Source organism: Gobio gobio, assembly GCF_949357685.1.
Source record: "Gobio gobio genome assembly, chromosome: 7".
Classification (NCBI taxonomy): Eukaryota; Metazoa; Chordata; class Actinopteri; order Cypriniformes; family Gobionidae; genus Gobio; species Gobio gobio.
The window spans coordinates 31,689,147-31,702,276 of record NC_137103.1 but is presented as its reverse complement, the minus strand read 5'-3'; the positions used below and the strand labels follow the sequence as shown (position 1 = coordinate 31,702,276).

Below are 13,130 nucleotides of genomic sequence, written 5' to 3'. Positions count from 1 at the left end.
CACGTTCCTCCTGCCCACCTGTGGAATCAGGTAAGTGTTGCACTGCACACTCACACCTCGCTGCGGGCCGCCTCCACGAGACAGCCGCCCCAGCCTGGTGTCTGCATTCCACCTCGCCCCCTGTGCGAACACAGGGACCTGGTGCTCAGACACCTCAGCCAGTTGGGTCTTCGGGTCAACTGGGAAAAGAGCAAACTCGCCCCCGTGGAGAGGATCTCTTTTCTCGGTATGGAGTTGGATTCGGTCAAACGGACAGCGCGCCTCACAGAAGAGCGTGTCCAGGCGATGCTGAACTGCCTGAACATGTTTCAAGGCAGGATGGCGGTTCCACTGAAACAGTTTCAGAGGCTCCTGGGGCATTTGGCAGCCGCTGCGGCAGTAACACGGCTCGGCCTGCTTCATATGAGACCGCTTCAGCATTGGCTTCATGGCTGAGTCCCGAGATGGGCGTGGCAACGTAGCAGTCACTGGAAAAGGTGTCCAGGCACGCTGTGGTTTTCACGGATGCCTCTGCCATGGGCTGGGGAGCCACGTACAACGGGTGCATCCAGTGTCAGGAGTTTGGAAAGGCCCGCACCTGCATTGGCATATCAATTGCCTCGAGTTGCTAGCATCTCGCTCTGAGCCACCTCAAAGGGCGGTTACGGGGCAAAGATGTACTGGTCCGCACGGACAACACTGCAACCGCAGCGTATATCAACCGACAAGGTGGTCTGCTCTCCCGTCGCATGTCACAACTCGCCCGCCATCTCCTTCTCTGGAGTAAGAAGTGTCTGAGGTCGCTTCGGGCCATTCATGTCCCTGGTGTGCACAACTGTGTGGCCAACGAGCTTTCACGAGCTGCACTACCAGGCAAGTGGCGACTCCACCCCCAGGTGGTTCAGCTGATTTGGAGACAGTTCGGGGTGGCACAGGTCGACCTGTTTGCCTCCCCAGAAATGTCCCACTGCCAGTGGTTCTATTCGCTGACCGAGGGTACACTCGACACGGATGCCCTTGCGCACAGCTGGCCCCAGGGGCTGCGCAAATATGCGTTTCCCCCAGTGAGCCTACTTGCACAGACTCTGTGCAAGGTCAGGGAGGACGAGGAGCAGGTCCTGCTGGTGGCGCCGTACTGGCCCAACCGGACTTGGTTACTTCCTGCAACAGGGGTTGGAGAGTAGGCTGTCGCCCTCCACCCTCAAGGTTTATGTTGCTGCAATATCCGCCTATCACGACCACGTAGAAGGTAAGACGGTTGGGAAGCACAATCTGGTCGTCAGGTTCCTTAGGGGGGCGAGACGGTTAAATCCTCCTCGTCCCCCCTCCATACCCTCTTGGGATCTTGCTCTGGTGCTCCAAGCACTTCAGAATGCCCCATTTGAGCCTTTGCAGTCAGCAGAGCTAAAGATTCTGTCTATGAAGACTTTGCTGTTGGCTGCATTGGCCTCCATCAAGAGGGTAGGGGACCTGCAGGCATTTTCGGTCGACGAATCATGCCTAGAGTTCAGGCCGGGTGATACCCACGTGGTACTGAGACCCCGGCCTGGCTATGTGCCCAAGGTTCCTATCACTCCCTTCAGGGACCAGGTGGTGAACCTACAAGCACTGCCCCCGGAGGAGGCAGACCCAGCCCTAGCTTTGCTCTGTTCTGTCCGCGCTCTGCGGATCTACGTGGATAGAACTCAAAGCTTCAGAACCTCAGATCAGCTCTTTGTCTGTCATGGAGGCCAGCAGAAGGGAAAAGCTGTCTCCAAGCAGAGGATGGCCCACTGGATAGTGGATGCCATCACCTTGGCTTACCAAGCACAAGGTGTGCCCTGTCCGCTCAGGGTGCGAGCACACTCTACTAGAAGTGTTGTATCCTCCTGGGCGCTGGCATGTGGCGCCTCGCTGTCAGACATCTGTAGAGCTGCGGGCTGGGCAACACCCAACACGTTCACTAGATTCTATAGCCTATAGAGCGGTCTCCTCCTGTGTTCTCACCTCAAATGGGTAGAAGCACTGAGAGGCCCCGACTCTCGTTGGCTTGCTGCGCTCCGGCGCCCTTATTCTCCAGAAGCAAACTCTGTGAGGAGGGAACGGAAACGCCACGTCCCTTCGCCATGTCCTCTGTACCCTGCTCTACCTACTTGGCTCCTCAGCAAAAGGCTGATTTGATGCAATCACCTGTGTCTCATTTATACCCGCACAGCGTGGCATGAGCGCCTGGTGCAATCATTGCATGCCAATGTGCATTGGCTCGTTTAGTTACACTCGAAGTAGATTGGCTCTCGCGAGCGAGATTCCTATTCCTACTCCGACGTGCCATCTCCGTTCCCTCCTTCAGGGAACGAGGGTTACACACGTAACTGAGACGTTTTGGCAAATGTAAAAGCTCTTTCACACCAGACGTGAAATGAATAAGCCTCAGACTAAAGGAAGTGCAAATTCACGCCTATTCAGTAGAGGGCACAGCTCAAACAAACCTTTCCACTGTGCTGCCATTCTGGATTGCAGAAGAATAAGATGCAGGAGAAGAAAGTTCAACACTCTTACTTCAGCAATTAATAAAATAAATAAACAAATAAATAAATGTGAAGTAATTTTTGCTTTTAGTCTACATTTAGAACAACAATAGCCATCATATTTATACAGGGCACACAATGCCTCTGCACTTTCTCAAGATTTCTCTCAAAACAAGAGAGCTGTCAGTCAATAAATGGGAAAACAAAGTAACTAAAAAGTTACTTTAACTGCAAATCTAAAAAAAGTAATGTGTTACATTATACTTAATACTTAAGTGAACAAGGCATTTGCCTACTTAGCTGACTTGTAACTAAGATATCACACTTTTAATAGCAAGTAAGGGACATGGAGAAAATTCTATTTCAAAAGCAATCCAATAATTATACTTTTCTTTCAAGACAGCTGGACCAGAAGAAAGAAAGAAGAAAAAAAAAACATCTTTTTTTATGATACAATAGGTTGGGAAAAATTATCTTGTTTATAGTCTGCAGTGACATGATATCTGCCTCAGGGGAACTGAGAAGCATCAATTTTTCATAAACCGAGGAAAACTGCACATGATTCTCTTCAAGAGCTGCCAAATCTGAAATAACAGCTTTTCAAAATCTCCCTCTTCCTTCCTGCAGACACTGGATGACCATTATGACCTTTCTCATATGCGTTTGGTGAGATGCTAATGAAGCATAATATTTTTGCATGCCAATATTATCTTCATAAAACGCACTTCATAAAATGTGTCTGTCTTCATTTATTTTCTCAGGATGTTTTGACAGACCAAAATGTATGCACGCAAATTTCTCTTTAAGAGTGGCATGTCTAATTTTGATTCATGTTTCATAATTCATTATAATTCAGAAAGAATAAAGATAATTAAGAAACATTTTTGCTATTAACTTCAGCTAAATTGCCAAAATCAATCTAATATATTTAGCATTGCTTGTTCTTTCAACAACATTGATGCATACCGAAACACACAGAGCACTTACCCCAGGGGTTAAAGAGCCGTGACCTTCTGCAGTGGTAGGCGATTCTCTGCTCACAGTGTTCTGACAGAGACACCAGACCCTTCAGCTGTTCAGATGAGGCGCTATAATTGAACCATCCGACATGTGGCTTCTGCTGTGTAGAGCCTCGTACTCTGACTGCATTCGAGCTGTTGTGACGAACCACCGTCCACACTTTGTTCCCTGAAAAATTTGATGCTCTGCATTATTCAACATTCATCATTCAGGACATATAAAAGGTACAAAACTACGGTGACGCATTGCTGCCAAATAAAAAAAATGTTTCACTCAATTATGTCATAATAACGAGATCTTATGTCGTTTTAATGGCATCTTTTCTCGTAATAACAAGATCTCATGTCGTTAAAACGACATCTTTTCTCGTAATAACGAGATCTTATGTTGTTAAAACGATATATATATATTTTCTCCTAATAAGGACATGTGTTGTATAGTGATGTGTGTATATATGTCTGTATCCACATTAGATAATTTATTTAGCCCATACCTTTGTCACACTTGTTTGAAAAGCAGAAAAGTAGGCTCATTCGCTGCCTGTATCAGTGGCAGTGCCCATAGCACGAAATTGTTGTAATTTAGTGATGTAGCCTATAGTTCTTTACAGCCATGGGTAGCAGGTGCCATGGATCGTTCATGATTAGCGCGTAGCTTTAACCTAGTAATGACGGACCCCGGTGCAGCCACAAATATCATAACTATCTATAGGCCTACTGTAATTAAGACATTCAAGAAATTTATTAAAAAGAAAGACGCTTTCAGCCTTACTCAACGGCCGCGGAAACAGGCCAGTAGGTTCGTTACGCACGTCAATCCATTCTCCGCGTTCTTAGTTTGCTTCTTATGTATTAAATATATAGGCAATTAGTTTATGAAACCTTGATCAAAATTAAAATACAATTTATAGAAAACGAAATTCACTTTAAAGAAATGATTTCTGCAAAACAACACTCAATAAAAATCATGTCTGACCCCACTCCATGTCTCCAGACATATTGCACGTTTTATAGCCTATATAGGCTACTCATGCCGACGAAAGCGCCCACGAATTCTTTAATATTTGTAATTTTTGCAGTTTTTTTACCACTTCGTTATTTTGGCTCGGAATTTCGTTTGTTGGAAATATGAACTGAATTTAGAAATTAAATTAGAAATTAAAAACTTTGCGTTTAATAAACAAAATACATGTTTGAAGCGTTTGGAGTGGAGTAGGCTACATGCAAAACGTAGCCTATTTAGATTCATAGTTAGGCTATATGTTTAAATATTAGCCTATTATATTATTGTTTTAATTTCATATGTTGATGATGAAAAGTGAGCAGCATGAGTAGGCTATAAGACGCGCAATATGTCTGGAGACATGGAGTGGGGTCAGACATGCTTTTTATTGAGTGTTGTTTTGCAGAAATCATTTCTTTAAAGTGAATTTCATTTTCTATAAATTGTATTATAATTTTGATCAAGGTTTCATTAACTAATGGCCTGTATATTTAATACATAAGAAGCAAAATAAGAACGCCGGGAATGGATTGACGTGCGTAACGAACCCACTGGCCTGTTTCCGCGGCCTTTGAGTAAGGCTGAAAGCGTTTTTCTTTTTAATACATTTCTAGAATATATGTATTACAGTATAACATACAATATATTACAGTAGGCCTATTATAGATAGTTATGATAGCCTATTTGTGCACCGGGGTCCATATTTTCTAGGTTAAAGTTATGCCACTGATGCGAACATTAGCGGTCCTTGGCACATGCTACCCATGGCTGTAATGAACTGCAGGCTACATCAATAAATTACAATACTTTCGTGCTGTGGGCATTGCCACTGATACAGGCAGCGGAAGAGCCTATTTTACTCTGAGCTTGCTTCTGCTTTTCAGACATGGAAGTGTGACAAAGGCATGGGCTATATGAATTCTCTAATGTGGATACAGGCATATTTTGTAGACATCACTGTACAACACAAGTCCTTATTCGGAAAAAATATATGTCGTTTTAATGAGAAAAATATGTTGTTTTAACGACATATGATCTCGTTATTACGAGAAAACGATGTCGTTTTTACGACATAAGATCTTGTTAATTACGAGAAAAGATGCAGTTTTAACGACATAAGATCTCGTTATTACGAGAAAAGATTTCGTTATTACGAGAAAAGATTTTGTTAAAACGACATAAGATCTCGTTATTACGAGAAAATTATGTCGTTTTAACGACATAAGATCTCGTTATTACGAGAAAAGATGTCGTTAAAACGACATAAGATCTCGTTATTACGACATAATTGAGTGAAAAAAATGTATGTGGCAGCATTGCGTCACCGTACAAAACAAATGATTGTCTTTTTTATTATTTAAAAATAGGAGACATTGAGCCAAATTTATCAAGGTTGCACCTATCACTTAAAGAGTTTAGGGGTAATTATGGACTCATCTCTAAACTTCAATAAACAGATTGGTGCCGTTGTTAAAGGTAACCTTTTTAACCTGAGATCAATTGATAAGGTAAAGCATTTTCTATCCAGAAAGGATTTGGAAATTGTGGTTCACTCCTTTATCTCATCAAGGTTAGACTACTATAATTCTTTATATATTGGTCTCCCCCATACTGCCTTAGCCCGCATGCTGTTAGAGCAAAATGCAGCAGTAAGGCTCTTAACAGGGGCGAGAAAGAGAAACCATATTACTCCTGTACTGCAATCCTTACATTGGCTTCCTGTTAAATTCCGGATTGATTTTAAAATTATCCTGTTTGTCTACAAGCCACTATCAGGCCTTGCCCCAATACATTAGCAATCTTCTTATTCCCTACTCTCCTTCTAGAGTTCTTAGGTCCTCAGATCAACAGCTTCAAAAGGTCCCTCGCTGTAATTTTAAATCGAGAGGAGGTCGTGTTTTTTCCATGGTAGGTCTGAAACTCTGGAATAGTCTACCACTCCATGTGAGGTCAGCTCCTTCAATTGCCACTTTTAAGTCTCATTTAAAAACGTATTTATTTTCTTTAGCATTTGAAAAAGTTATGTTTGCTTTGGTGTATGCAATATTAAATGTTCATTATTGTAATTTTGCAATAAAAGAACTTTGGGGCAATGGCTGTTGTTTGAAAATGTGCTATATAAATAAAGTTGCTTGCTTGCACCAGCACAGACCCTCTTCTGGCATTAAACAAACTACTGTCAGGGTTTGCTAAAGACATCCAGTAAAAAAATAGCAATTATTGAAAAGGTGTGGACAGTAATTTTTGCGACTAACCTTATTGCATATGCATTTGTAGGAGTTTCCCTTTAAAAATGTATGGCAGAAGAGTATTTAAATAAATCATGCAATGTGAGAAATTACTTAAAAGACTATTGTTAATGTCTCATAGTTGCAAGCTGGTACAGTTCTGTGAACGTCGCTAACGAGGGATAAAAGTCTCAAGTTTAAATCCTGAAGGAGTATTTAACATTTAGTAAAACGGCAACTGCATGTCAGTAGATGCTGTATACTGTACTGTATCAAGTTTGGGGTGTATTTTATGCTTTTATTTAATTACATTTTTATTTTAACACTTTATTTTAGGGTTCAGTTCTTGCTATTAACTATAGTTGCTTATTAGCATGCATATTACTAGGATATTGTTTGTTTATTAGTACTTATATAGCACATATTAATGCCTTATTTGCATGACCTTATTCTACAACCCTTTATCCTTAAACGCTATAAAAAAACTAATAACTATTAATAAGCAGTATTTAGGAGTTTATTGAGGCAAAAGTCGTATTTAAAAGTGAATATATTTTCCCATACTAAAGTGTTACCAAAATTATTAAGTTACTGGCCATTCATAACTTAGCTAGAGAAAACAAAAAATATCAGAAATAAATCAGAAAATCACTGCTTCCATTTAATTATAGGAATTCTGAATCCTTGAATGGCTAGCAGATTTACCAGTCAATTATTGTTTGCAGAAACCTTAAACATAATATAAAATAGATACTGCAATTTCAGAAAAATTCAGAAAACTCCAAAATAAATATTTAATAGGAAACACGCTGAAGATTAGCCTGGATTAGCCAGGCTGACAATTCATAAAGTGATCAGCAGTAGTTTCCTCACAAAAGTCAGTGTACTGAATTCAGTTTATTAAAGCCTCTCTTTCCTTGACATCCATTGAAGACGCACACAGGACGAGTCATTCAGTTCTTGTCTTCTGAAGTTCAAGGCAGCAGTTTAAAGCAGGGAATCTAAAGTAGTTAATGTCGAAATCTAGAAAGTTCACTTCAAGAATGAGTTTGAATTTACTGTAAGTGTTTGAAAAAACGACTGTTAAAAAACAGCGATCTGTATTATCAGATTTGATATGAAGCATAGACATTATTCAAGCCACAATACTGAAAAAAGCACAATCCCAAGCTGTTGATAATGTTATTTAATGTAATATAATTTAATGTTTAAGATGTGTGACCCTCTTTACACTTTGTTTTGCTAATGTTGGAAGCTCCTGTTTGTAGGGCATAATCTATGAATCATAAACCACCAAATCGGCTAGTGAGTTATGTATTAACCGCCACAGTTAGTGGGTTGGGTGTTAATTTCACAGCCTGTTTATAGTGAATATAGTGCCTGTAAAACACGTGGGAAATATATAACAGTTTTGTCAAATATATAATTTGAGGTGGAGTGAGGACAGGAACAACTGACCTGTAATATTGCAGTAGACCTGAATAGGATCAAGAGGGCCACTTCCATCAGGATCTATGGAGAAATATCCAGAAGTGCTTCCTGCAAGCCTGTAGTGTTCACATGAAGCTTCATAGACGGCTAGGAATGCAAACAGTGAATAAAAGATTTCATCAAAGCACCAGAAACATTTCACAAACAAGATCAAGGCCATTGTTTGAATCTTCTTTACAGTGCTGTCTAGATGTATGTATTTTTAATAGACATTATCTAAAGTTGATTCCTGTTAAAAACAGAGTTCAAAAAATAGTGATCTTCAAATACAGGATCAAAGCTTCCAAAAAATATATTTCTGTCAGGACCACTATTGTTGAAGATAATTGACATTTAGCATACAGCTTGGCTTGGTGGTATGGTTCTGTTCTGGGCAAGAACTCATGCAGCCTCGCATGGATAAGAGCAGGGAGAGCAGTGATAACCCTCCTTAGGGTAACCAGAACAGAACCAATACAAGGTAGCGATATCATTAATGTTCTTAATGACAAACATTCAATGTAACAACATAATTCAAGAAATGAGTATTAGAAGGATAAATCCTGACTCGATGACAGGAGGAGCTGGGGATGGAGGAGGGTAATTAGCTTCTGAGCAACATAATAAAGCATAATAAAAAATATTGAACCGTTCGGTACGGCATTCACGGATCAATACGCGCTTGTGAATTGCGTTTTTTTCGGTTTTGCATTGAATTAATTATTTTTCTACAAATTCTATAATTTGCCTCCATCCCAATACTGAACAAAGAGAGATACATTCAGATCACACGTTAGTGGTACGGAATACTATAGTTATTCACAATAATGAAAGTTCATTATTTGCATGCGTTTTAAAGCCTTGCTCATTCGCGTGTGCGGTTTTAACATGTGCTTTTACGAGCGCGCGCATTAAACGCCTGTCAAACACGTGATTACTGAACTAAGTAGTCGTCTTACTGCGCCAATACTGTCAAATATACACAAGGTTAACATAAACATAACACGCAGGTCTTAAATTGACAGCAGGCAGCCTAGTGAACACGCTGTCCTTACAGGGACAGTTCACCTCTAAAATGATGTCATTATTTACTCACTCTAATATTGTTCCAAACCTGTATTCATTTCTCGATGACAGAATTTTCATTTTTGAATGAACTATCCCTTTAATGTTAATACAACAACAAAAGACAAAGAGAAAATCACTCACTGCTCTTGACTGAAAAACTAATATAGTAGCTTTAATAAGAATCAATGTATATTTTATAGTGAAGTCTATGTAGTGTTTTATTTGTACATTTATTCGTTCAATTTCATACTTAAATGCTGCTGTACCGCTCTGAGCTGCCAGTGTAAATCTTTATATATATTTATTTTATATTATACAATACACTAGGAACGTGTACAATGTTTTTTTTTTAAGTAAAGTTTTAATTTTAAGTAAGGTTTTTCAATTTTTTTAAGTAAAATAAAATAAGAGTATTGCAATAAATTTTTTTATTTTTTCTCCTTAACCTCTTGCTGTTCCTGTCGCCTAAGAATAGAATAGCAAAAAAATGATGTGACAAGCCATCAGAACCGAACCGAACCGAAAACCATGGTTAAAAACCGAACCGGGGTATTGAACCGGGGACTAACTGCATTGTTGCATCCCTAATATATATATATATATAGGTGCCATTCTGTATAAGCTAATTGCCCTCCTCCATCCCCAGCTACTCATGTCGTCCAGTCAGGATTTGTCCTTCTAATACTCAATTCTTGAATTATGTTCATATATGTCAAATAATGTTCATATATGTTACATTAGTTCCTTTATCGTGTGCATGTTTTCAAAGGATGAGCTCTAATTCAAATACCCAAAGGGAACTTTGATCGGTGAAATAAATTAAATTAGGGATGCATATATGCCTGATATATCGGCCACCATATTAATATCGGCCGATATATGTTCATTTTTAATGTTTTCGTTATCAGCCCGATAAGAAAATTTAGCCAATATATTAAAGCAGATAAATAATGGATTATTTCTTTTTGCTGAGACACTCTTCAACATGATGATTTAAATAGCTGAGAACATTATAATTGTGTGCTTGGGACATTTCTTTTAATGCAAGCCTTTTTGTTATCAAGCACTCAAAATTGATATACAAATTTGGATTTAGACTTAGTGTCCAATATATCAGTTATCAGCTTTCAAATATAAAGAATTATCGGTTATCGGTATCTGCAAAATCAGTGCATCCATAAAGTAAATGTGACCCACTAATTGTTATTATTTAGTTTAAAAAGTCTAAAAGTTAGGTGTTGTGAATAAAACCTTCCCAGAAAGGCTGTGTGTTTGAAATGTAGGAATCGATTGCGCAGACCTACAGTTATGGCACGTAGCTCCACTGTATCCTGTACCAGTGCAATCACAGGTGAAAGAAGACCACGTCTGGGAACACTGGCTGCCATGCTCACAGAAATTATACAGACACCTGCCAGAGAAATGGAAGCAACATACTGTGTAAAGAGATACACAAACATTTAGTTCAATATAAATATACTGTGAAAAGAATGAGAACAAACCCAGTGTGATCAAAGGTTACAATGCATATTTCATTTAAATAGAATATAAGAAGTCAGCATTTATTTTTAACAGGCTCATTTTGAATAAAAGTTCTCGATCGACAGAGAACCCACTACATGTCTATCTTAAGTCAAAATCAATTTTCTGATACTGAATAAGTATGTCAGTATTCAATTAAGTTGTCTGTTGCCAGCATTGAAATAGACCTTAATGTGGCCTCGCAGCTTAGATGGCATCAAACTGTCTGTTAAATCAAGAGAATCGTTGGGCTTTTGATGGAATATTTAATATCAAGTGCAGCTGGATCTAATTTAGAAAGGGTAACATTTTTTTTTTGATTTGTGTGAGGAGAGTATCAGAGAAAGGGCTGATGTGATTGTTGCTTGACTGGAGAAAATGAATTTCCTTTTCAAAAATATATTTCATGATGGTTTATAATCTCATCTGTAACCAAATGAAATATTTTACAAATGAGGGAGCAAAATAAATTAAACAAAAGCTAAAAGCTTACTTAGAGGCATTCAGTGTAGTATTTGATAACAATAAATGTCATCTTAACCCAGCATAGAATATATGTTTATAAAAAAAATGCTGTAGGTGAATATTATTTTACAAAATAAAAATGTTTAGGATTTAGGATTTGATTTGGTAAATTGCAGCTCATTTCATCTCTTCTGTCTTCCTCAATAACAGTGCTACACGAGCCCTTGATTTCTTCCGTGTAAGAAAGTCTTGCTTTAATGCAATGGCTGTCGATAAACTAACACAAACAAACAAATTGATATGCTTGCAGGAGACGTGCTGATTAATAGCACATTAATTTGTCTGCTTAACTTTCACAATTACCAGCCTTTTAGGCCTGCATATATCATTTCACAGAGCTCAGTTTGCACGTCTGGTCCCTGAAGAGCCCACTTTACGAGGCCTCCACGTGCAATACAGCCATTCAAACAGCCATTAACCACTACAGGGAGAGTCAACTGCAGGCTGGATACAGTTTCAGGTGATGATTTCATTACCTATGTGCTATTTCTAGTCATGCTTGGAAAAAGGCTTTGCTGGGCCATAAAATTATGCCAACCAATGTGCAGAACTGCTCTGGAGCAATAAACCGCCCTGTGAAATTTTAGTGATAGAGGTTGCTGGTAATGGGACATTGTCTAAAGTAAAAGGCGATGACCTGAAAATTTGTTGTTAGGTTTGTGATGTGGAAAAAAACACTGGACACTGTCTGCGTTTTCAATGAATGATGGACAGTCGATCTCCATTGGTGGTTTTAACTGGTCATATAAGTCCCATTAAGTCACATAACGGTCACTTTAATACTTCAGTAACATAAAAAATTTAGAACAGCATTGATATTATTAGCAATATAAAGCAATAACTGAGACATAAATCAAAGAACTAACACGTACATCAAAAAGGGAATTAAAAGATAATTGTGACATGAGAATGAATGATCTTATTATCAATGGGATATGCACAGCAGTGTTTAGGAAGTTACTTTGAGGGTTTCCAAACTGATGCACCGGACCTACAAATACGATGATACCTTTCCATCTCATAGAGATGTGCCCCGTCTTCAAATATAAACACATCTATATACACTACAATTCAAAAGTTTGGGGTCAGTTTTTTTTTTTAAAGAGAATAATATTTTTATTCATAAAGGATGTATTAAATTGATCAAAAGTAACAGTAAATACTTTCCATAAACAAATTTAGCAGCACAACCATGTTCAACTGTGATAATAAATGAATACTAGTGAAATTGCTACTGAAAATTCGGTAACACTTTATTTTGATAGTCCAATTTAGACATTCTACTAACTATAAGTAACTTTGCAACTACATGTCAACTAACTGTCATTAGAGTATTTGTAGACTGTCTGCTTAATATTTACTAAAACTTTATTTTGTTGGTCCCCCAACAGACATTCTACTGACTATAAGTAACTTGGCAACTACAATTCAACTTATTCTACTAACCCGAACCCTATCACCTAACCATAACCTACCAGTCTACTGACAGTCAACTAATACTCTAATGACAGTTAGTTGACATGAAGTTGCAAAGTTACTTATAGTTAGTAGAATGTTTAAATTGGACTATCGAAATAAAGTGTAACCGAAAATTCAGCTTTGCCATTACAGGAATAAATTACATTTATTTTAAATTGTTTTTTTAAATTGTTTACTGTATTTTTGATTTCATAAATATACCCTGAACATTTCAAAAATATTTAAATCTTACTGACCCCCAAAAAGTATTACCTACTAAAATCAGTACTAGTATAGATTACGATTTAAACTATGTGAAAAAATAGATTTAGTGATTAAATTTACTATAAAT

General features: G+C 38.5%; 1 protein-coding gene across 1 annotated transcript in view; it reads right to left on the bottom strand.

Annotated features, from left to right (window-relative positions):
• Nucleotides 1-13,130, bottom strand: part of cntnap5a (contactin associated protein family member 5a) — a gene marked incomplete at its 3' end in the record, with an annotated part of 106,314 nt that overhangs the window by 23,013 nt on the left and 70,171 nt on the right. The window contains exons 11-13 of the mRNA XM_079821126.1: nt 10,579-10,685; nt 8,195-8,314; nt 3,474-3,674 (exon numbers count right to left, since the gene is read on the bottom strand). Of these exons, the coding sequence (XP_079677252.1) occupies nt 3,474-3,674; nt 8,195-8,314; nt 10,579-10,685 (428 nt within the window). The remainder of the gene's footprint in view (nt 1-3,473; nt 3,675-8,194; nt 8,315-10,578; nt 10,686-13,130) is intronic.